The sequence below is a fragment of the Periplaneta americana genome, chromosome 4 (assembly GCF_040183065.1).
Source record: "Periplaneta americana isolate PAMFEO1 chromosome 4, P.americana_PAMFEO1_priV1, whole genome shotgun sequence".
Classification (NCBI taxonomy): domain Eukaryota; kingdom Metazoa; phylum Arthropoda; class Insecta; order Blattodea; family Blattidae; genus Periplaneta; species Periplaneta americana.
The window spans coordinates 202,093,551-202,120,292 of NC_091120.1; the positions used below are offsets into that span (position 1 = coordinate 202,093,551).

The window sequence follows — 26,742 nt, forward strand, 5'->3', positions numbered from 1 at the left end:
CAAATCTCACATGCGCTCCGCACACAAACCATCTTTCAAATGTGACATTTGTTTCAAGAAATTGCCCACACCAGACAGTCTGAAAATACACTTGGAGTGGCATTCTACCACGGAAGGTTTTCAATGTAGCATTTGTGGCAAAGATTTGGCAAATCGTAGCTCACTAAAGGTGCACTTGAAAAGACACACTGGAGTGAAAGCTTATAAGTGCAAACTTTGTCCTCGTGCGTTCACTACAAAAGATTCTTTGGATTATCATATAAGCTCACAAACTTGCGAGAGACCTTTCAGATGTGAGAAATGTGGGCGTAACTTCAGAGACAAACAAGGTGTCAGAGTACATAAATGCAGACGGCCACAATCCACATGTGATATTTCTTCAGAGAATTTACCCACACCAGGCAGTCTGAGAGTACACAAAGTTTTTAAATGTAGCATTTGTGGCAAAGGTTTGGCAAATAGTTACACTCTAAGGAGACACTTAAAAGCACACACTGGAGTGAAACCTCACAAGTGCAACTTTTGTCATCGTGAGTTCTCTCAAAAATCAACTTTGGAATATCATATACTCTCACACACTGGCGAGAGACCGTTCAGATGTGAGGAATGTGGGCGTAATTTTAAAGGCAAAAAACTTCTCACACAACATAAATGCAGACAAGACACTCTATGTGATATTTTTTTTCTAGAGTTTAGACACCAGACAGTCTGAAGGAACACATGCAGTCGCATTCTCTAAGGAGAGATTTCCAATGTAGCATTTGTGGTAAAGGTTTTGCAAGTGCTAAATTACTAAATGGCCACTTGAAAACACACACCGGAGAGAAACGTTACAAGTGCAACCTTTGGCCTTGTGAGTTTACTACAAAAGATTCTTTGGAGTATCATATACGCTCACACACTGGCGAGAGACCGTACAGATGTGAGGTCTGTGGGCGTAACTTTAAAAACAACTTGTCAAACGACATAAATGCCCACAAAAGCCACGAACCACGTGTGATATTTGTTTTGAGGATTTAGCGACACCGGAGAGTCTGAGAGAACAGAAGCTGTGGCATTCTACAATGAAAGTTTTTAAATGTAGCATTTGTGGCAAAGGTTTGGCAACTGCTACCACACTAAAGAAGCACTTGAAAACACACACCGGAGAGAAACCTTTCAAGTGCAACGATTGTCCTACGAAAGAATCTTTGGCATATCGTATGTGTTCACAAACCGGCGAGAGAACGTTCAGATGTGAGGACTGCGGGTGTAAATTTAAAGGCAAAAAACTTCTCAGACGACATAAATGCAAACAACAGCCACAAACCTCGTGACTTTTTTATCCTACAATGTTTAGCAGTAAGGTGATGTATGATACATGATTTGTTGGTGCGTATTGGGAGCCTGTGAACTGGACACTTCGGTTTGTTCCTCATAAGATTTCTGAATTGTCTTTCATAACCAGGCCGGGGGGATTTGGACATGAAAACATTTGCTAGGTTACGAGGTACACTAGCTATAGCTTGTTATCCTCTGCTACGTCAACGCTGTACTGTCATGTTTCCATTCAACATCGACATAAGTTGTTTGTTTACTGACTTCTGCTTGAGTTATCACATAGTAAAAAAATAGTAAATTATGGTTTATTTAACGACGTTCGCAAGTGCAGCGGTTATATCAGCGTCGCCAGTGTGCCGGGATTTTGTCCCGCAGTTCTTTATATGTCAATAAATCTACTGACATCAGCCTGTCGCATTTAAAACACACTTAAATGCCATCGACCTTGGGATCGAACCCGCAACCTCCAACATATAAGGCTAGCGCTATACTAACTACGGTACCAAGGACAATGTCATGACGTAATATTTTAAGCTTGTATCGATTGTCTTTCTGTCCCTTACCGTATATCAGGAGTAGAATTCAGTCGTCTTTTAGCCTCAGTACTGTGAAGGTGTATCAAAATGCCGCCAATCAGGAGTGAAACATTGGATGTGCTTGTAGCGGAGCTCTCAGAAGTTTATTTTTCAGCTAAGGAAGAACGAATAATTGTGAAGTATGTAAGACAAGTGCAAGAGTGAGTGACTGTCATGATTTATAAACACATTGCAACACAAAATGCACATTCAACATCTGAAGGGATATCAAAAACTTTTTCCTTCCATTTTTAATTGTGTGCTTATTGAACCTCTGCAGTGTAACATATTACCATTAAGCAAAACCTGCATGGTATAGACAAAAACAATGTGCAATAAAAATGTAAGCAAAACGTTTTTGATCTCACTGTACAATTGTTTTGTGATTCGAATGCGGATTCTTCAACTATTATTATGAATTGTGTGTGATGCTGATTTTAGCAAATTTTCCTTTCTCTAAACCTCACAACGACCATTTCAAACTCTCCGTTGTAAAGAATATAAGTGGAAAATTGCCAATTGTAATAACAATGCATACCCATTAAGTGCTTACTTATTGCGAAAGTACTATGGATTTCATAGTGTCAATTGTTGGTAATAATAAAATATGTGTGTCGATAGACGTAATGACCGATAGTGTGGGAAGGTATGTTAGTAATGTGATTTTGGGAGTGCTTTCGGTTCATGAACCTGGACGTATATTTCTTTTGACACCCGAAGTGTTGGAAAAGGTGAAGCATTCAACAATCGTTAATTTATTTGAAGTTCCTTGTCCCTTTCATGGCCATATAATGTTAACGACATGGATCAGTGAAAATAACTAAAAAAAAAATTTAAAAATGGAAAATTTTTTTTTAACTACCGGATTTAATAATGTTTGTCTTCTAAATTTGTGCTTATTTTGGCCCTATGACTGTCTAAAGAGACCAGCGCCTGCGTGGAACTGCATCCCTTTAAATTGAAATTCAGCCGTCATTGCGACACTTTTTGTTTTACATCTAAGTAACTTTACTTTTCATTCACATAATATTTTGCGCTGTTATGCAGAAGAAATTTGTGATGTGGTGGAGTATTAAAAGAGGAAAACGAAGTATCTTATTAATCTGCTTCAATAGTGTTTTATATATTTGAGAGTCCATTTATTTTCTATAATTTGAATTATTTAAATTTAAAATATTTAATATTCTGGTATTTGCCGATGATATGATTGTAATACAAGATACTGAAACAAAACTACAAAAAGCAGTATATCAACTGAATAAAATATGCCAGAAGCATAACTTTAACATATCAAATACAAAAACAAAAGTAATGGCATTTCAAGGCAAAAATACTGTGAGATCTCTGATTGAAATAGATAATAAAGCAGTAGAACAACAAATTTTAAGTACCTGGGATGTGATGTGAGTTACAAAAAGGATAATGATATAAAAATAAAATTACAATCATTCCAAACAGTATGTGGCACAATTAATAGAACTTTGAAGAATAAAAGCAGAAAGGAAACTAAATTAAATTCTACAATGTAATGGCAGTCCCTACTCTTTTATATAGAAGTGAAAGTTGGGTTACAACAAAACCTGAAGTCAGTAAAATACAAGCGGCAGAGATGAGATTCTTGCGAAAAGTAAAAGGATGCACGAGATTGGATAGAATTAGAAATGAAGATATTAGGCAGGAACTAGGAGTATACCCACTTATTGATAAAATAGACAATTACAGACAAGATTGGAAATTACATGTAGAGAGAATGGCCCACTACAGACTTCCCAAGTAAGCAATAAATTATAAACCAAAAGGACGAAGAGATCAGGGACGACCGATGAAACGATGGAGCGACCTTTGAAGCCGGAACGGGCAATTGCCCATACCATGAAGTGAAGAAGAAGAAGAATATTTAACAATCCATTCTACGAACTATGACAAATTTAACAAGTGATTTGGGCAAATTGGCTGAATGACATCACTGTAACATACAATATTAGAATGATCTTTCTCCATCCTTCAGAAAACATAATTTTAGCTAAAATTAAGAAGTAGCTTCCGTCTTACGATGAAAAATGGAAATTTGAGCCGAAAACAGAGAAGTGTTCCTGCATATAATCACTCAGAAGAGTATTGTTCATAACAATCATTCAAAGTCTTGTCAAATTCATTAAACATATTCGCTCTCTCACACTCCCCACACACTTTCACAGTTACACATAGAAGCATGCCACACACATTGTACTGCTGACATAGGAACTTCATTTGAATTGTATTTATAATTAGATATGTACATAAACATCACATAAATTGTACACAGTGTGTTCAATAAATAAATCATTTTTCCCCACTCCCCTTCCTTCCTAGCTCTCCCTCCTCCCTGAAATAAAGTGGTGACATAGGAGTGTCGTGTCTAGCAAGCTAGAGATCCAAAAAAGCATCATTCAAAAAGTAATCGACCTAATGAAAAACTATGAAATTATACTGAATCTCCTTTTTCTGTCGCCTCGGGTTAACGTAAATTCGCATTTGACACAAATTTCAGCTTCTGAGAATGATTGCATAAGAACAATGTATTTTCATATTCGATGTAATAAAGTTTACTTCAGAATATGACTTTCTTTATTCTAAAAATATATTAAGGAAGTTAATGTTACAAGAAACTTATTTTAAAAAGTTACGAAGTTTTTATTCGGAGCTTATCTGATGGCTCAAAGAATTCCAACCGTCCACGCTTCACATAAAGATGCAGTATATAGCTTCAATGTCGCTCTATGACACTGATTGTAAACAACTTCCACAAACCATATTTCTGGGTGACTAAATATTACTGTTGCGTAGTGTAGAAATTAATCTCCACGTGTAACTTCCGAAGCCTGGTCCTAGGCCTAAATTAATATTTATTATGATTTCTTCCCAAAAATTAAATTCAGCAGAAAGCTCCTTAGTCGAAACATATTGAAATTATGAAGATTAATAAAACAAATTAATAGTAGGGACTCGTCATCAATAATTAATTAACTTCGTGAAGTTATAAAATCCATGCTCGTCAGTAAGTAATGCTACTTTATTTCGTCTTATTCTTACAGTTCTAGGATGTCAAAAATGTGTAACAACGAAATAGTTCTTAATTTCTATTTATTATTCATCTTATATTTAGAGTATAAATTCACTGCAAACTCAGCATTCTCCAGTCTTTTCTATTTTCTGCTTTTCTCTTTGTCTCGTCATATGATTTGTAAATCTTCAATCATCTGATATCTTCTGTTGCATCAAAGTAATAAAGGTTTAATTTTATTAACTTCCTTGTTCGTTTGATAAGAGAAGACTTTTATCATTCAAATAGTACCGCAGTAGCATTAAGAACGCACCGACATTATAGAGGTGTCGGGTATTATTCGACTGTAGATGAATAATTCATTTGTTATAATTTTCAGCGCCCCATTGATTGATACCAAAATATCTGTCGCCAAAAATCAAATTTCTGCTGACTTTAAATATAACAAATCTGTTCCTAAGCAAGCGACGATGACAATATTGATGATGATGAAATGGGTGGTGGTTTGCTTCACGGCTGAATGTCATTGTGGATGTGAACAATAATTAATAGTATTCTTAATTAGAACTGAAATTTACTGGTAGATGTAACACACACATATATATATAGGTTTAAACCTCAACAACCAGGTAACTTGTCTCAACCAGGATTTGAACCCTGGCCTGCTTGTTTCACAGTAAGACATGCTAACCATTACTATACAGCGGTGGACAAGAATTATATATATTAGGAAGCAGAGAAATGTGCGACATTTTCGTATCTTGGTACGGCATTCCCAAGACTTGCGTTTGGAGAGAGGAATGACTCCTTTCTGTGATTGGCTGCACCATTGAGGGCGTGTCTAGGAATATTACGAATATTTGATACTTCTAAACTCATGGAAGGCTTAAAGGCTGCTCACGGCCTACTGTATAATATTTTGCAAAATTATAAAGTGGAATTTATATTAAAACACTGAACAGAACTTCTAAAATAATGTATTTTTTTAATTGCCAGGATTGGACTTCGTAATTTCAGAAAATATCATTATTGTACAATGTATTAATAAATATCTTATAACTGAATATGTTGTATAGAAAGTGAAATAATGCGTATGGTTTGTGAAATGTTTTAAAATGTAACTTTATTAAATATTTATACGGTACCAATAATATTAAAATTAATCTTGTATTATAGTAAAACTTTTCGACAGTAATTTACCAAAACGTACCATATGCGATAAGATTTAATAATAAATGGCTCTGTTGAATTTCCGAAACAATATTTTGTGTTTTGCATTGTAGACCTGTGATTGCCAATAAGGCCTTCATCATAGGGTATGTGCCTTTTATGATAAAATATTAATTACAGCCAAAATGAGAAGAAAAAGTACAGGTAGACGTAATTAGGACAGTTCAAATAGAAATAATATTTCGTAATTGAAAAACATAAAGTACCGATGGTAAGTTTAGTTTATTTCATCGAATATTTTAAAAACTAGTCATTGGAACAATTAACACTTGTTTCAAATCTTAATAAAAAAATTAAATCCATATAGTGCATGACTTATCATTGGAAACAGCAAGAATTATTGGCACACTCATTGCAAACTAGGAGCTGACTAATGTGGCAAAATTTTGAGGAGGGAGATGTACTGTATGTATATTTGTTAGAAATTATATAAATTTCAATAATAATAGCTTTTCAAAATTTAGCGGAGAGCAGATTTAGAACTCTGTGTTGTAGAATTAGAATGAAGCAAGAGGTTTATGCAGGTTGCTCTCTGAATACTTCCAACATTTCCTTATTGGTAATAGAAAATGTATAACACATAGTCTACATGTTAAAAACATAAATGGGCCTACATGTTTTACGGAAACTGAAATACTATCTTACTGAGAACACTAGAAAGTAACTTTCCAACTGGAAAAAAAAAGATCGACTATTGCAATTCATTATATAATTTTAAGAAAGAGTAGATTAGAAAGTTATGGTACTATATAGTTTCCATTATAAATGCTCTTTCAGGTCATGATGCCCAACCAATAACTATGCACAATAATCTTGTTGCAACAAAACACCAGTCTAAAGTTTGGTTGTCATAAATGAAGAATATTTAAAGCACTTTGAATCTAAGTTAAAATATGAAACCTGAGAATCAGGATATAACGATGACATGAATAGTAATTTCGATGCGTTTCAAAATACATTCTTAAATATCTTTGAATCTATAATAAAATTATAAAAATTCCAACACATCTATAACCAATGGATTACACAAGGCATAAAAATCCCTTGTGAAATTAAGAGCAGCCCAGTAGCATGGGAGTGTAGAGAGCCTCCCTAAATGTGAAAAGAATAGAAGGGTACACGGGTAAAACGATCAAGGTCCATCAAAACTCGAAATCGAATTAATAATGCCATATTATAGTGGAAAGGAAGTACTATCATGTGGTCTAGCTAGTAAAAAGAAATAATCGTTCTTGACATTCCACTACGTCAATTTCTATTAAATACACACAAAACAAAGTATTAAGTGCTTAAACTTTAAAATTCGTTTTTCTCTAAACTTTCTCAAATGAATCTTGATCGTTATTCCCCCATTTGAGGTGAAATAATGTTCGTAAGTAGTTGAATGATTATTCAGTTAATTGAATTTATAAAATTACATTCATTATCCTTTTGTTTATTGGTAATATTGCATTATTTAGCCTATTTATTTATTTCATCAATCTTTATTCACGTCATGGCGGATTAGATGTCATAAACTTATTGCATTATAGTTATTATTCTTAATTATTTCATACTATGGAATATTCTTTAGTTCAGATATTTTTAAAAATAATTATTTCCTGTTGTTTTAATTCCAACTGTAAGGTATCAAAATAGGCTCTATGAAAACATCAAATTCAGAAGCACAATAAGCTTTAGGCTGCAGTGCAAGTCTTTGGGCCTCTCCCCCGTAAAAAAATAGAAATGTACACTAGATATTAAATGTTCCAATACATACTTACATAAGTGTTATGCCCATGGGCAGGTCTTTCACTGCAAACCAGCATTCTTCAATCTTTACAATTTTGTGCTTTCCTCATATGATCCACATATGTTCTAATAATTATTATTTATCTTCCTCAAATAAATAAAACATCATGTATCATAGGGAAATAATATTTTACTATTTTACCTTGTGCTATCTGGACATACTAATCTTATATTTTTTCTCCTACAGTAATAATAATGTGTTTAATATAGCTTATAACCTACAAATAGGAAATTGGCTGCTCTTTTCTTCTTCTTTTTTCGATCAAGTTAGCCAAAACATATCACAATGAGTTCAGAACGGAAATCAATCCTGAGAAAATAACAGCACCAGCCCCAGAGTCAATCACAAGTAGAAAAGTGGATCTTTGGATACTTCCAAGGACTTGAGTGCAGAAGTCATACCTAACGTCAGTGTCAGTTTGCCCAGTATTATTCAGAATACAGAAATGAAGAAAAAAAATCCACTCTTTCTCACGCACTCGAAGATCTTAATAATAGTGAACATACCCAACCTTACCTTTCTGTCTGTCCAGTCACTGTCTCAGAGGCCCTAGCTGGGCTTTTTTCTATTCCTGGTGTAAGACATGGCACGTCCACTGCTGTGGAATAATGGTTAGCACATCTGACCGTGTAATGAGCGGGCTCGGGTTCAAACCCTGGTTGGGGTTTTTTCCGGGATTTCCCCTCAATCAATTAAAGTAGAATTGCTGGGTAACTTTCGGCATTGGACCTCGGACTCATTCTGGCATTATTAATTCACATTATTATCATCATCCAAACCACAGTCCAGGTTAAGTTCGCAGTGCGGCGTGCTGTACTCGTACAGGAGCGCGGCTGTTCAGCTACACAATCATTCACAGAATAGGAGTGATAAGCACACTAAGCCTCAGGCTGCAGTGAAGCCTTTGCGTACCTCCTCCTTGACAAGGAGAAAAGACGCGGGACTGGCTTGAGTACTCCGTTATAAATAATGCTGCATATTGCTTAATATGTAGAAAATTTCCCTCTGAACACTCACTCAGCATTGATCAAAACAGAGTTTAGGAATTGGAAGCATCAAAAATGAAAGACAGGTCTGGAGATGTGCAAGTTTTAATTTAGAGAGATCTCAATGCCACATCCTATTTCTTCATTCCTTCAGTCACCACCTTCTTTCAATTATTGGAGCAATCTCTGAAGTATATCTCTTCTTTGATATTTGTAAGCAGCTGTGTTTTCAAGAAAAGCCTTGCTGAAATTTATCAACGCATGTCTTTAAAAAGGTTAATGAGACAATAACGGATAGGTCACCTCAGTCACTTCAAGTTATAATGTCTGACAAATACCATTTCTTTTCTACCCTTGTTAGAGACTGAGAACATGGTGTGATAATTTGGGAACTCAGAAATTAGAAGCGCTTGGATTGCTTAATGAGATATATTATGCAGTCTCAGTGTTTCTTGTTTTCACTGCAGCCATGTCATTTGTAAAGTGCTGGGATATTTTGAACCTGTACGTTTGAGCCTATAAGGAAAAAACATTAATATTACAGCAGCTTTGGGTCTAGTTAGGCCTAATTGTATCATAGGCAGTTATAGGAAACAAGAAATGACTCCATATTCACAAACTTCTTAGAGGCAGCCCAAAAAAATCTTAAAATGTAATTAACCATATCATAATCAAGGAAACACAGTGCTCCGAAAGTATATAATATTTAGTTACACCCCTCTGATTGAGGTTCTGGCTGATATGTATTGTACATTTATTACCAGGCAGTGTATCTCTCTTGATAACGTGTCAGAGGAAGAACAATAATTTTTTTATACATTTTAAATGTGATTAGTGAAATTTGTTACTGGGCAGTGAGGAGGGGGAAGAAACTGGCCACCCTAACCTATTATGTCCTGGCTTAATTGCCTCATGAATGATGCCTTATTTGTGTCAATTATGAAGTTCCAATCTGTCTTCGGATGGTTGATTAAACAATTAAGTTATAAGGACCTCAATAAGGATATGGATGTTTGTTTTAAATTTTACAAAAAAAAATTGAGAAAATTTTTTCTAGTGTAATTATATTTCGAAGTGTTATTAAATAGGCTGTTTTCTCTCCTTTCCTATAAGCATCTTTACTTTTTTTTCTAATTTAATACTGCAAAATACAGTTGCATTTAACAGCTTCTAAACTAATCCTGTGCATCAATTTCTTTTACAATTTATGTTTATATTACTTCGTTTTTCTTCAATTTGATTTGAATTTACTTCTTATTATTCTTCAGAGATTCATTACAGGTATCTCTTCATTCATTACATTTAAAGTATATTTTACAATTTTCCTCGTTTAATTATTTTTGTACCTGTATGTTCCCCATTGCGATTGCATGTTTTTAACAGTTTTGGTTGGATTAAAGAGTAAAAGGCAAAGAATAAGCAACATAATGTTGTTATAGAAAATGTGACACATTACTTGTCTCCTCCTCCCAAAATTTATGATGCCCCTTTCCCAAATTTAAGAATCTGGCTATGTACTGGTACCTAAGAGAACTATGTATATTCTAAGTATAATTAATAGTAACAATCCCAAATTAAAAGCTCACTTTAAAAAAATTATTTACTTTTAACAAAATATTTCTAAACTAAGATAACAAAATTAAAACAACTTGGAATATAATTAGAAAAGAGTGCGGAAGGTTTAGAAGTAAGGAAACAAGCTATACTCTTGTAACAAATAGGCTAATACAGAAACCTCGGATACAACAGAAATCGCAAACATATTCAACCAACACTTTCTCCCAACAACTAATAACCTGTACATCCAACAGCTTAACAACAAAACTAATAATAATAATAATAATATTACTATTATACCATCGATTTCTTAGAAGTGGCTCTTCCTACATCTTTGTCAAATATACAAATTTTAACAAATTCACGAGAAATAATTACAATGATTAATTTCCAGGGACATTGAATTATTCAATTGTTATCCCTTTATCAAAAAATGAGACAAAACCACTCCCAAAAATTACAAGTCTATATCCTTTCTACAAATTTTCTCAGATGTCTTCGAAAAACTTATGTATAAGAGGATAGGTACTACATTTTCATCCCAGAACAATATTGAGATACAGGAAGAATAAATCAATTGAGCAAGCAACATTTAATTTAACTGATAAAATTCTGGAAGCAATTAATACAAGATTACAAATAGGAGGGATATTTTGTGATCTCTCCAAAGCCTTCAATTGTATATATCTTCAAATTCTACTAAAGGAATTACAATACAATGGAACTAAATACATAGCATACCAATGGTTTCAATCATATCTCCTAAACAGAATACAAACGGTTGAAATCCTTGCACTTCCTTAAATCTATTTCAATGTGAGGAAATGTTCATAGTGGAATTACACAAATGTGTACATTTGTAATTTTCGTAAATGATCTTGGCCCACTAAAATGAACAAAACATCTGTGGGTTTTTCACAAAGGAAGTAGGTTATTACAATTATACTTCAGAATTTTGTTTTTTTTTCCGTTTCCTTAAAAAATAGTTTTCTACTACAAAAAAAAAGTAATTAGAATAACAGTAGATCCCAAATCTCGGAAATTGTACAGGTCTATTAAAAAAAACTGCAAATAATGCCATGGCTTTTCATTATATTTTTTTCATTAATAATCTTCCTTGTATGTGACAAATTTCAGAACACGGATTCCTTCCTTTCTCTCTTCTTTCAAAATTCCAACCTTGTACACACAAAATAAATTATTGGCACTGAAAAGTGTCTTTTCGTAAGCATGATGATGACGTGAATTCGGCAAACGCAGGTAAATCTGCTCTTTTTAGTGTTTTAAGATATACTTAACTGTCAGAAAGGAATCCGTATACTGAAATTTTCCCGGCCAGTTTTACACTAGGGAATCCTAAACATCTTTAGCATGATCCCGGGCCCGGTCGATGGCATTTAAGTGTGCTTAAATGCGACAGGCTCATGTTAATAGATTTACTGGCATGTAGAACCCCTGCGGGACAAAATTCCGGCACATTCTGCGATGCAGATATAACCTCTGCAGTTGCGAGCGTCGTCAAATAAAACATAACTATTTTTTTGTTTAGCACGACTTGTTGCTTGTAATTAAATAAACATAACGCATCCTGTCGTGATGTAAATTTCAAACTGAGTTTTTTTCTTCAAATCCGTGATTAAATACATGATAAGTTCGGAGCAAGGCCAACGTGCTGAAATGTTCGTTGCACTCGTTACATTTTTCTCCGCCTCCAGTTTTAAAACCATGGACTTTCTGAAAATGTCTGTATAAATTATACTTCTTTGTGAAAGTTTTATCGCATACATCACATGATACTGGAATAACTTCCTTAACATCTTCCATTTCAAATCACTTAAGTTATTCAATATTCAGTATTCACCAATTCAACATTATAGATAGTCACGCAGTAAGCCGTGAAGTGACCAAAATCGTTGTAGACGAGACTACGATTTCTTATGTAGGTATCCAACAATCCAGTAGGTATATTAGACACGCCTCCTGTAGAACGCCCAATCACAGAAAGGAGTCATTCCTCTCTCCAAACGCAAGTTTCCCAAGTTCTGTATCTGGCAACCAACGAGTTAGATACGAGTATCTAGCTCGTTGCTGGCAACCCTGGTGATCACGGCTCTCTTGATGATAAAATCCATCTGAAAAAGAATGGAACAGCTTCTACGAAGTCATTGCCGTATTTAAGACGTTGGCGTATTATCGTAATTTGTGGTATTATGCTTTACAGTACTTATAGTTGCAGAACTAAACTCGACGTCGCACAGTGACGGATATATTTTACGATATTCCTGACCCAAAAGCCTCAATATAAAAGTATGTCTTTGAGGTTTGTTTGTTACAGAACCAAGGATAAGTATTGGGATCCATCACATTATTTAAAGACTTCACACGCTTGGTCAGGGTACTTACGTACGTGAGTGAATATGCTTCTTGTCTATGCGGATGACGTGAATATGTTAGGAGAAAGTCCTCAAAACTGGGGAAATTTACTTGCAGCAACTAAGAGTGCTTTTCAAGTAAATCCCAAAAAGGCAAAGACAGTGATTATGTCTCATGACCAGAATATTGTACGAAATGGAAATATAAGAGGTGGAAAAATTCAAATAACTTGGAGGGACTGTAAGAAATATAAATGACACATGGGAGGAAATTAAATGCAGAATAAATATGGGAATTTCCTGTTACTCTTCGGTTCAGAAGCTTTTGCCATCTTGTCTGTTGTCAGAAATCCTGAAAGTTAGAATTTATAATGCAGTTATATATTACCGGTTGTTCTGTATGGTTGTAAAATTTGGACATTCACTTTGAGAGAGGAACAGACATTAAGGGTGTTTGAGAGTAAGGTGCTTAGGAAAATATTTAGGGCTAAAACGGCTGAAGTTCCAGGAGAATGGAGAAAGTTATGCAATGCAGAACTGCACGCATTGTATTCTTCACCTCAAATAATTTGGAACATTAAATCCAGACGTTTGAGATGGGCAGGGCATTTAGCACGTATAGGCGAATACAGAAATGCATATAGAGTGTTAGTTGGGAGGCCGGAGAGAAAAAGACCTTTGGGAAGGCCGAGACGTAGATGGGGGGTAATATTAAAATGTATTTGAGGGAGGTGGGATATAATTGTAGAGACCGGATTAATCTTGCTTATGATAGATACCGATGGCGAGCTTATGCGAGGGCGGCAATGGACCTCCGGGTTCCTTAGAAACAGTAAGTAAGTAATATAGTATTTATCGACATACTCCTTTAATAAAATTGATTTATTAGGAATCAAGGCATTAATAACTTCGTAAACTTCTAAATATCACTGTTTCTACTATAATAAATAAATATCTATGCTTGTATAAATATAAAAACTGAAATAAAAACAAGTAAAAGAAGAATACCGTAAAGAACTGAAAATTTAATTCCCACCAAATCTCTCTTGTGATTTCCATCCCGATAACTGAATGCACGTCACTGCTGATAAAGACATAATGCTCTGTTAGAAGACATTCACAACATAATATCATAGACGAAATTCTCCTTTAGGTGCGATTGGAATAAATGTATAAAAACAAAAATTGGAGCGAAGCATGTTGGTCTGAGATTGACATAGACGTCATAGCTGGAGGCAGAAATGTTATTCATGGTTTATATCAGATAATCGGCTTTATCCTGGTTTTCAAATAGTAACAGTGTATAAACATTTGTTATAAAAGATAAGATACAATTCTCAGCATTTCTCATTCTGCAGATGGTTGTCAATCTCTCTCTCTATCCTTTCAGTTATGATGGATGTGATCAAGATGGAATCCGAGGTCAACTCAGTGGCTGTAGGAATAGGTGACGATACGGAGACAGAGGAGAAGCTTTTACCAGAGGTGAATGAAAAGTCATTTATTGTTGATACGTGTCTTGTATAGGTTTTTATTTCAAAACTAGCCAGACTCCACAGCTATTTATTTAAATTTCTTATTAACTAATGCTGAGTTTTTGTCAGCTCCTTATGAGCAAATGCTTATTAACTTTTGATGATGGACCCCGGTATCATTTCACCACATTATAGTCTTCATTTCATTCAGACGCTAATTAACCTAGATGTTGATACAGCGTCGTAAAATAAGCCAATAAAATAAAAATAAAATTGTCCCAAACTGTTATGCGATCAAATTTAAACTAAAATCTCTTCACTTAATTTTCCTACAGCTGTTATGCGATCAATTTTAAACTAAAATCTCTTCACATAATTGTCCTACAGCTGTTATGCGATCAATTTTAAACTAAAATCTCTTCACATAATTGTCCTACAGCTGTTATGCGATCAATTTTAAACTAAAATCTCTTCACATACTTGTCCTACAGCTGTTATGCGATTAATTTTAAACAAAAATCTCTTCACATAATTTTCATACAGCTGTTATGCGATTAATTTGAAACTACAACAGACTTCTGTTTGGTTCGATTCAATTTCACTGTATGTGAGCAGCAGAAGACGTTTCGTTTCAGTTCTGTTGACTAAGTGGGAGACTGATATTAATGTAGCCTTGATCGTGACTATAAGAAACCAAACTAGATGTAAACATGTTCATTACGAGCGCGGTATGCTCGACCATGTTAGACACGAGACAAATCATGCAAGCGAATGGAATGTCTTGCAGTATTCTGGTCTGTACAGAAAGCATTAGAATTTCTTAAGTCTATTTTCCATTACATTTTGAAATACTAAAGGATCAAATTTTTCTCCTTTCTAGAATGCGCACCTTCATGCTTATGAAAAGGAACTTTTCAGTGCCATTAATTTATTTAGCGTTCACAAGGTTGGAATTTCGGAGGAAGAGGGAAAGGAAGGAATTCGTGTTCTGAAATTTATCCTTCCAATGTTGGTTTAAGTGGTCTACTATTACAGTTGTGTTTGTTCGATGTTTATCACCGATGCTGGAAGTGTTAGCATTCAGATTCAGAATCATTGAAACCATCAACCTGTAACTAACGAGAACAGATCCAGAATTTGTGATATGCGCATGTTCTGCAGGTGGACAACATGTTAGATCATGACACAGATGAGAGAAAAGTGGAGTTGGTGGATCCCGGCTGTGGTCTAGCTTCGAGCTTGTGCTTTGAGGAAATGCCAGTGCCAATTACATTTCCTGTTGTGAAGAGTGAGCCTGAGGTAAGTGCAACAACAACCAAATTCCTTGGCTTACAAATCGATAATGTGTTAAATTGGAAAAGTCATATTAAAGAAATTACCATCAAACTAAATTCAGCATGTTTTGCTATGGGAACTACACAAGAGCAGTAGCGTATACTGGTAAAAGGGTTTGGTCTACTGCTGACCCTATTATTACACAAAATATATCTAACAATTACTTTAATTTTAATTACTATGCTAAAACTAATAATACAAAATTATTACATTATGTTATATTATAAACTTTTTCTTTTGTAATTTCCTTGGGCTGCCACCGGTAGCCCGCAAAATACACCCCTGCACAAGAGATAGTAAATATCAATACCTTAAAAGCAATATACGGGGACATAATTTAATTTTTCCTAACATTTCTAATATTAACCTGCTTGTACCTTTGGATCAACGGTTGATACCCCCTTCCACGACTGGAGTTCAATGATACTGGCGTAATATATATAGGAAGGTAGAAAAGTAGTTCATCCATTTACGTAAACTAGGAATAGCAGGCTTTTGAGTTTGATAATTTTCATTAGGTTTTTGTTTAATCAAATTACAGTAGAGTATTAACAATAAGTATTTTTACTCACGAAATCAGCTGTCCATGCGGACGTATTCATTATACAGTTTATATTGTACAGTCTACAAAACATTAGCTTACACTATAGAGAATGAAGTTAAATTGAAAAATAATCATAATAAATAGTATATTTTAACACATTTTGAAAATGGTGGCCGTTCATTTCGATACAGGCTTCAGTTCGAATGTGTGTAATTCCAATTACCAGTTTCGTCCTTCATACTAGTAACTCATGTTGAAATAATTCTGTACCTACTATCAGAGTACCTTTCGTACTGTAAATTCAATCTTCACTTCTGCACGATCCGAAAAGATAAAATTACTCAGACATGCTATCCACTGTGGTTATGTCACAGGATCGCAGAAAGGGGGAAAATCACGTTATAGTTAATTACTTAACCAGGCCCTTTTATTTAAATCATTTTAAACAGTTGTATGGGTATAATTTTGCGTAGACGTCCAATTCGTAACAGAAATTAATGTTCTCAGAAAAGAGCAAAGACAGCCCAGCCACTAGCCTTTACAGAGAAGCGAATAGAAGCTGGTGGGGGAAACCGGGAAGCGACGTAGGCAAATGGATGACAGTATCTATGCGAATATTATGCAATATTGAAAACTCTTTCGTCACTGGAAAACGCGAACATATTTTCGGAACGTACTGTTTACTGTGACAGTAAGGCTACTATGACTGTATATGCGGTCTTGGATCTGTGTGGAGGACGGTTGAACTTCATTAGTAGAAAGGGTGGGAGTGAAGTATATTCAAATACTCAGGTACAATAAAAATTGAAGTAAACATAAAATGATGTCCCTGTACTATGCTTACTTCCTCTCAGTAGGTAATAAGTTTTAGGAAAATTACACAGATAGTAACACCATACTCCTACTACAAAAAGGAGTAATTAGAATAATAGTAGGTGCCAAATCTAGGGAATCGTGTAGGACTATTTCAGTATATTTTTCACTCACAGTCATCCTCATATGTAATGGTGAAGACTTCGTAACTAATTGAACAGTTCATAGCAACGCGTAAGAAATTACTTTCATACTCTCTCGGCAAGTTTATCATGCTGTTAAGAAAGGAGTGCGTTATATTGCAGTAAAAAATTTTAAGAGCCTGTCTATGGATATAACAATTTCACGAGAAATAAGAGTACTGGAGAAATAGCAGATCGGAAACACAGCTCATCAGATACTACTTTGTTCTCCGTAAACTCATGAAGACTCTATAGGACTGGAAATCAGATTTTAATCCTGAAGTGGTGTAATGTAACATCTTTCTTGTATATATGTACTCTTCTTTTCCAGGAATATTCATGGGATATGGACGAGAAGAACCTGGACGTAGCAACAGAGGATAATGCAATCTTGCCTGACAAGTGAGTGCAGCTGGTCTTATTCTCTCTGATTCGTTTAATAACATATTAATAATTAAGTGAGACGTACATTAATTTGTGTTCATTGTTGAGATGAGGGAAGAGAATATATTTTGTTGCTGAATGTTTTCTCCACTATTTCAGCACTTCTTATTCACCCACACTTGCCACTAAAGAATTTTATATGATCAATTAATTTATCTAAATTCGTCAGACAGCTGACTGAATGTTCTTCTTACAACACAGTGATTGTGGCATAAAAGTAAATATTGAATAATGCAATTTCATTACCTCATCGATTACATATCTTCCTCTGCATTATTCTGCCATGATATGTTTTCCATTCACTTCTCTCCATTCATCCTCACCTTCACGTCTTTCATTTGTTTTATCTCTGCTTATTTATTGTAATCATTTTAACTCCTAGGTCGTAGGTCATGTCACCACAGTGTATACCTTAATGGTAGAAATATTTGTTGCAGTTGTACTATATATTATTATTGCAAGGTAATTGGGATCCAATCTGGCATTTGCTTCTATTTAATTGAAAATGATTTATATATTCAGTAAACCCCGACAATATTGGTCTGCACCACTGATCGAACACAGGGACCTCCTCAATCCGAGACCCGTGCATTATCGCAGAGCCATCTCAGTTAGCATAGAATTTATTTCCTTTTATTGCGTCTTTTAATTTCATATTGCAATTTTTACAAAATTTTACTGTCGGATAATAACAAAATACTCTTAGCAATTGAATATTTTTTTACGAATGTGTATTTGTTTAATGTGTGTTTATATATTTGTATAAGTTAAATTATAAAAATGAAAATTATATTTTTCTAGTTAATTCAACCTTAAGTTTTATACCCACTTTGTTTCATATAGTTATGTTCATCATTGTTGTGTGGCTCCCTGAGCACGAGTTTTTACTCCTTCAGACATGATTTCAGTTTATAATTGTCCAAGTTCTTTTACCAGCAGTAAATTAATCTTACAAACTGTAAATGTTAAATTCATTGCTTAGATATTTCTACAGGTGCACGCCTGTGGAGTAACGGCTAGCACGTCTGGCCGCGAAACCAGGTGGCCCGGGTTCGGTTCCAGGTTGGGGCAAGTTACCTGGTTGAGGTTTTTTCCGAGGTTTTCCCTCAACCCAATGTGAGCAAATGCTGGGTAACTTTCGGTGCTGGACTCCGGACTCATTTCACCGGCATTATCACCTTCATATCATTCAGATGTTAAATAACCTGAGATGTTGGTAAAGCGTCGTAAAGTAAATTACTAAAATAAAAAAAATATATATATATATATTTCTACGTCAATTAAATGTAATGAGGCTATTGAACTGCACTGTCTGTCTCACCCTGATTTATTCAGAGTTCTTGCCTTAAAAAGTTCCACCTTATTTCTGTCGCTGTCATTCTTTTTAACTGCATATCTCTCTCAGTAAATTTATTGTTTTTCATACCACCACATAGAGAATCTTTAATTAGTCTCTCTGTAATTATATGAGAGTGATTGTTGGTTCTATCACCAGCATAGATGACGAAAATACTTTGTAAAACTATGTGACCTCAGAATTTGAAACTTCAGGTTCACTGGACCATGTGATGCGAGCACTGGAGATGTCCTGGACAATGAATCTCTGAGTGAAGGAATGTCACAAAGCGACGATCTGGGGCTGCAGCAGCTGACAGCTAGTCAGAGAAATCACAATCTGTTAGATTCAGAAGACAAGCCCTTCAAATGCGAATTTTGTTCTTTAGGATATAAATTAAAATCCTCTCTAAAATCTCATCTGCGTTTACATACAGGTGACAATCCTCTGAGATGTGAGATTTGTGGGAAATACTTCTCTCTTTCCCAATCCCTCAAATCTCACATGCGCTACGCACACAAACCATCTTTCAAATGTGACATTTGTTTCAAGAAATTACCCACACCAGACAGTCTGAAAATACACTTGGAGTGGCATTCTACCAGGGAAGGTTTTCAATGTAGCATTTGTGGCAAAGGTTTGGCAAATCCTGGGTCACTAAAGAGACACTTAAAAGGACACGAGGGATACAAACCTTACAAGTGCAGCCTTTGTCCTCGTGAGTTCACTTCGAAAGATGCTTTGGAGTATCATATACACTCGCACACCGGCGAGAGACCGTTCAGATGTGAGGAATGTGGGTGTAACTTTAAAAACAAACAACGTGTCAAACGACATAAATGCGCACAAAAGCCAGAAACCACATGTGATATTTGTTTCGAGAATTTTCCAACACCAGACAGTCTGAAAGCACACAAGGAGTGGCATTCTGTAATGCAAATTTTTCAATGTAGCATTTGTGGTAAAGGATTGGCAAATTCTACCACACTAAAGAAGCACTTCAAAACACACACTGGAGAAAAACCTTTCAAGTGCAACCTTTGTCCTCGTAATTTCACAAAAAAAGATTCTTTGGAGAATCATATACGCTCACACACCGGCGAGAGACCGTTCAGATGTGAGGACTGCGGGTGTAACTTTAAAAACAAACCATGTGTCAGACGACATAAATGCAAACAACAGCCACAAACCACGTGACTTTTTATATCCTACAATCTTTAGCAGTAAAGTGGTGTATGATACATGATTTTTTGGTGCGTATTGAGAGCTTGTGAACTGGACACTTCGGTTTGTTCGTGATAAGATTTGTTTATCGTACTTTCTGAATTGTCTTTGATAAGTCCACACCTGTGGAGTAACGGCTTGAGCGTCTGGCCGCGAAACCAAGTGGCCTGGGTTCGATTCCCGGTCGGGGCAAGTTACCTGGTTGAGGTTTTTTCCGGGGTTTTCCCTCAACCTAATATGAGCAAATGCTGGGTAACTTTAGGTGCTGGACACCGAAGTTATTTCACTGGCATTATCACCATCTCATTCAGACGCTAAATAACCTAAGATGTTGATAAAGCGTCGTAAAATAACCTACTAAAAAAATTGTCTTTGTTAATCAGGCCTGGGGGTTTTGGACATGAAAACATTTGATATGTTATAGATACACTAGCTATAGTTTGTTATCCTCTGCTACATCAATGCTGTACTCTCATATTTCCATTCAACATTGACATAAGTTGTTTGTTGACTGACTTCTGATTGAGTAGTTATGACAGTAAAAAAAATAGTAAATTATGGTTTATTTAACGACGTCCGCAACTGCAGCGGTTCTATTAGCGTCGTCGGTGTGCCGGAATTTTTCCCGCAGTTCTGTTATATGGCAGTAAATCTACTGACATCAGCCTGTCGCATTTTAAACACACTTAAATGCCATCGACCTCGGCCGGGATCGAACCCTCAACCTCGAGCATAGAAGGCCACTGCTGCACCAACTACGCTAACGAGGGTGACGATATGACATATTATTTTAAGTTTGTATCGATTGTCTTTCTGTCCCTTACCGTATATCAGGAATACAGTTCAGTTGTCTTTTAGCCTCAGTAATATGAAGGTGTATCAAAATGCCGCCAATCAAGAGTGAAACATTGGATGTGCTTGTAGCAGAGTTCGTAGAAGAATATTTTTCAACTAAGGAAGAACGAATAATTGTGAAGTGTGTAAGACAAGTGTAACAGTGAGAGACTGTCATGATTTACAAACACATTGCAACACAAAAAGCACATTCAACATAGGAAGTGATATCGAAACTTTTTCCTTCCATTTTGAATTATGTCCTTATTGAACCTCTGCAGTGTAATATATTGCCATTAAGCAAAACCTGCATGGTATAGACAAAAACAATGTACAGTTATCAAAAAAAAGGTGGCTGCACTCGTGAACAGCGAATATTTTCTAAGTCCACTTCGGGTCACAGCGATGTTACACGATGCATGTGCTTTCAGAAGCAGTTCCGGAACTATGGCATCATTCCATATCTGCGCTTCGTAGACAAGCGGTAGAGAGCTCGCTTAATGATTTGAAGGTTGTGAGTTCGGGCCTTGTTCAAGTTTTCATTTTATTTTTTAATCTTTCTTTAGCGATATAAATACTGCATTATTCAAATTATCATTTGTATTCTGTTATCGTTCTTTATTGACATGAATAATATTAAAGTTATTTATATTTTATCGTTCCTTTAGCGATATATATATATATAAAATATTCAAGTTATAATTTGTTTTATTCTGTTATCGTTCTTTAGCGACTTGAATAATATTCAAATTATCATTTGTATTCTGTTATCGTTCATTAGCGATATAAATAATATTCAAATTTGTATTCTGTTATCGTTCGTTAGCGATATAAGTAATATAAATTAAATACAGCTGCCTAATACGAGTGTTAGTTTTTTTTCTTATATTGTTATATTATTACATTATACTATCCTGTAACATAATAAATTGGAAAAGTGTCGCGAGGATTTGAGCCTGATATGTTGACATTTCAATTCCGAATTTCGCGACGTCCGACGTTCCTACGTTCTTCCGCCTGAGCTATGTCATTTACCTGGTATTAACGTAATTCAGCGCATTGTCAGAAACGCTACAACTGAACATTCATTTCAATTATATTCTGAATATTTAATAATGATATAAAAGGTTACGTTTATCACAATAATATTTGTACTTGTAATATCACTGCAACAGCAGCAATGGTCAAGGACGTATTGCGTGGATACAGTTCAATACAGATTTTTCGAAAACAAATTACGACACTGAGGTCGAGATTATAAAATAATTTTATTCTTCTTAACTCTGTGGACTTTATGTTTGATAATGATGTAATCATTAATAAGACTCTAATAAGTATTTATAGTATTATTTCATAATTGAAGAATATAATTTTTGAATGTTTTGCTCTTATTTTAAGACCTGGGTAGAGGCTAATTCTCTGAGGAAACCACGACGCCATTTCTGCCTGCGACTTTGACTGACATGGCTCCACAAAGAGGTGCAGGAACGAATGAAAGTATAATACGGGCTGTGATTCACCTTGGTTTTCCGGCATTCGAGGCAGGTAGGCATTTCAACGTTTCACAGATGGGTGGAAAATTATCAACGCTCGCAATTTTTGGCCGAAAAGCTGAAAGTGGTCGCAGGAAAATTTCAACACCACAACAGGACGCCACATTAGTGGCAGAGCTTGAAAGGAATGCCTTTCATATCGCTGCTACTTTGAAGGCAGTTATTAATTTCCCTGGTGTGATGTATTTTATGCTGTGGGCAATTTTATTGTTTATGGTGGCTGTACTGTTTACTTTAATTTTCCTGAACGTACCCTGATCTTCTCCTCCGCTGATTGGAGGAATGACACGCACCGCCGGCCTCGGCTTCGAGACCGAGAGAAAGTTCAGTTGGTGAGGCAATTCGACGCAGTTACGACTTCAAGAGGGAAACGGGCAGTCTCCCGTCTCTGCTGAGATAGTCAACTCATCGTATTACGTGGTTCCGGTGGTCAAGGTGACCCGCTGATTTGGATAGCTGCGACTATCGTCTGTGTGGTATAATTCATCGGTGGAACATCGTTTGGATATCATCGCTTTACAGACTAAGGGATGGTCTGTTTCATTCCCAGCATTCCTGATTTTCACATTCTACACTACGAGGGATCATTGACGTCCATAAACCTACAGGGAAGTTTTCTGGGGAAGTTACGCCATTAATGTATATAACGGCTTACTTGGTTACCGTGTGCTTTTCATGGATTTGAACTGTGATTCAGCTAAAGGTTGGAGACTACAACTTTATATGTCTTATTTGAGCCGAGTCTTTTCAGACTGTATTTTCAATAAGTGTTCAGTTTCCTCTGTTATGCATCGCCATTCTTACATTTATTTTGATGGCAGACATTAATTTTCTCTCTTTCATTACCTCACCATTTTATATTGTTATTAGATCTATAATTTTTTTGTTCTTGTACTTTTTACATTAACTCATCTCTCTCAGTTTGTTAATATTAAATTGTTATAATTATCATGGTATTTATACTAATTGTGAAAGGCAACCAAAAATACCTTAAGTTACGATCCTTTTCTCCTTCCTGGGTTTTACCCAGGCACGCTGATACAACACTGGCCACGATCAGACCGTGAGAGATCGCTTAAGGACAGTCCAATTTGAGATCTCGACGTGCCATTCCTAGGGAAGTTCATAAGGAAGAGCATGTAGAGGAGCGTTTAGTCTTTGCAGTGGGAAATGGTGATCGGAATTGGAACAGAGTAATCTTTTCTGACGAAGTCACCTTCTCTCTTGGTACCCGCTTCGACCACAGATATGCTGCCATGCATGCCCGCACTGGTAGAGTAACTGTGTCGTGTTGGAATTCTTCAATTTCAGCAGGATAATCATCCAGTCCAACATCTCAGTTGATTCGGGACTGATTTGCGAGGAGACAAGATATTGAATTGATAGACTGGCCTTGTCGCTATCTGGACTTGAACTCTTTAGAGAATGTGTGGGCCCAAGTAAAGAAGCATATGCCGAAAAATTGTCCCAATCTCCCTCCAAGATGCCCTGATGATCTGTGGAAGCTCGTCCATGGTCCCTGGGATGCCGTGACGGAGAACATTCGGTGTTTGAAAACACTAGTCGATTCCACGCCCACTCGACTGCAAGATGTGATCGAGATGGGAGGAAGATGGAATAAATATTGAATCGTGGCTTTTTGTTTTTTTTTTTTTTTTTTTAACTTTTAATTTTTTAAGGCAGACGCCTGTAACTTTGTTTTGTTTATGCCACGAAAGATACTTTTGTTGAGAATATAATATTTCTTTCCATTTGCAGCCATAATGTCATAATAAATAATGACACAGTCATGGCATAATACATTCATGAACCTGATGTTAATTACTAAAACAGTCATAAAAGAAAGAGAAAAAATTATATTTTCTCTCTCCTAAAAAAAAAAAAAACATAAAAAGCATTAGGCTGTGTTCGAACGCACGACCTTACGAACATTTGCCCGAAACGCTACCAATACACTACAGATTAACACGCAAAAATTTTCATTCTGAATGTAGATACCAGGCCACGTAGTCCAACAACATGTAACATCACCTGTCTCCGAATTGTAGCGGAGATACCCAAAGGGAACTTCGTGTCTAGAGAGTGGTCACTTTTTCTTTTGACAACTGTACAATAAAAATGTAAGGAAAACGTTTCTGATGTCACTGTACAATTGTTTTGTGTTTCGAATGCGAATTCCTCAACTATTATTATGAATTGTATCTGATGCTGATTTTAGCAAATTTTCCTTTCTCTAAACCTCAAAACGAGCATTTCAAATTCTTCATAGTAAAGAAAACATATGGAAAATTCCCAATTGTAATAACTATGCATACCCATTAAATGCTTACTTATTGCGAAAGAACTATGGATTTCATATGGTCAATTGTTGGTAATAATAAAATATGGGTGCCGATAGACGTAATGACGATAGTGTGGGAAGGTATGTGAGTAATGTGATTTTGGGAGTGCTTTCGGTTCATGAAACTGGACGTATATTTCTTTTGACACCCGAAGTGTTGGAAAAGGTGAAGCATTCAACAATTGTTAATTTATTTGAAGTTCCCTGTCCCCTTCATGGCCATATAATGTTAAGGACATGGATCAGTGGAAATAACTAAAAAAAAACATTAAAAAAAATGGAAATTTTCTTTCTATCTCTAAAATATATAATAATGTTTTTCTTCTAAACGTGTGCTTATTTTGGCCCTATGACTATGTAAAGGGACCAGCGCCTGCGTGGAACTGCAGCCCTTTAAATTGAAATTCAGCTGTCATTGTGACAGTTTTCGTTTTACATCTAATTAACTTTACTTTTCATTCACTTAATATTTTGCGCTGTTATGGAGGAGAAAATTGTGATGTGGTGGAGTATTAAACGAGGAAAACGAAGTATCTTATCAATCTGCTTCAATAGTGTATTATTTATTTGAGAGTCCATTTACTTTCTTTAATTTGAATTATTTAAATTTAAAATATTTAACAATCCATTCTACGAACTATGACAAATTTAACAAGCGCTTTGGGCAAATTGGCGGAATGACATCACTGTAACATACAATATTAGAATGATCTTTCTCCATCCTTAAGAAAACATATTTTTAGCTAAAATTAAGAAATAGCTACAGTCTTAGGATGAAAAATGAAAGTCTGAGCCGAAAACAGAGAATTGTTCCTGCATGTAATCACTCAGAAGAGTATTGTTTACAATAATTATTATAAGTCTTGTCAAATTTATAAAACATATTCGCTCTCTCACACTCCCCGCACACTTTCACAGTTACACATAGAAGCGTGCCACACACATTGTACTGCTCAGATAGGAACTTCATTTGAATTGTATTTATAATTAGATATGTACATAAACATCACATAAATTGTACACAGTGTGTTCAATAAATAAATCATTTTTCCTCTCTCCCCTTCCTTCCAAGCTCTCCCTTCTCCCTGAAATAAAGTGGTGACATAGGAGTGTCGTGTCTAGCAAGCTAGAGATCCAAAAAAGCATCATTCAAAAAGTAATCGACCTAATGAAAAACTATGAAATTATACTAAATCTCCATTTTCTGTCACATCCAGTTAACGTAAATTCGCATTGACACAAATTTCACGTTCTGAGAATGATTGCATAAGAACAATGTATTTTCATATTCGATGTAATAAAATTTACTTCAGAATACGACGTTCTTTATTCTAAAAATATTTAAGGAAGTCAATGTTACAAGAAACTTCTTTTAAAAAGTTACGCAGCTTTTATTCGGAGCTTGTCTGATGGCTCAAAGCATTCCAACCGTCCATGCTTCACATATAGATGCAGTATATAGCTTCAATGTTGCTCTATGACACTGGTTGTAAACAGCTTCCACAAAGATCATTTCTGGGTGACTAAATATTACTGTTGCGTCGTGTAGAAATTAATCTTTATACGTAAACCTTCCAACCCTGATCCTAGGCCTAAATTAATATTTATATTGATTTCTTCCCAAAAATTAAATTCAGAAGAAAGCTCCTTAATCGAAACATATTGAAATTATGAATATTAATATAACAAATTGATAGTAGGGACTCGTCATCAATAATTAATTAACTTCGTGAAGTTATAACATCCATGCTCGCGAGTAAGTAATGCTACTTTATTTAGTCTTATT

General features: G+C 35.5%; 1 protein-coding gene across 14 annotated transcripts in view; it reads left to right on the plus strand.

The window, feature by feature from the left end:
- Nucleotides 1-26,742, plus strand: part of LOC138698631 (gastrula zinc finger protein XlCGF57.1-like) — a 53,064-nt gene that overhangs the window by 10,263 nt on the left and 16,059 nt on the right. For 3 of the 14 annotated variants that reach the window (XM_069824732.1, XM_069824727.1, XM_069824733.1), the window contains exons 3-5: nt 15,512-15,649; nt 17,556-17,626; nt 19,220-25,975. In XM_069824732.1, coding sequence (XP_069680833.1) covers nt 15,512-15,649; nt 17,556-17,626; nt 19,220-20,201 — 1,191 coding nt within the window. In that variant the 3' untranslated portion in view covers nt 20,202-25,975. Of the gene's footprint in view, nt 1-12,597; nt 13,708-14,265; nt 14,361-15,511; nt 15,650-17,555; nt 17,627-19,219; nt 25,976-26,742 lie in introns of those variants that run through there. The other 11 variants (XM_069824734.1, XM_069824728.1, XM_069824736.1 and 8 more) reach the window with 9 other exon arrangements.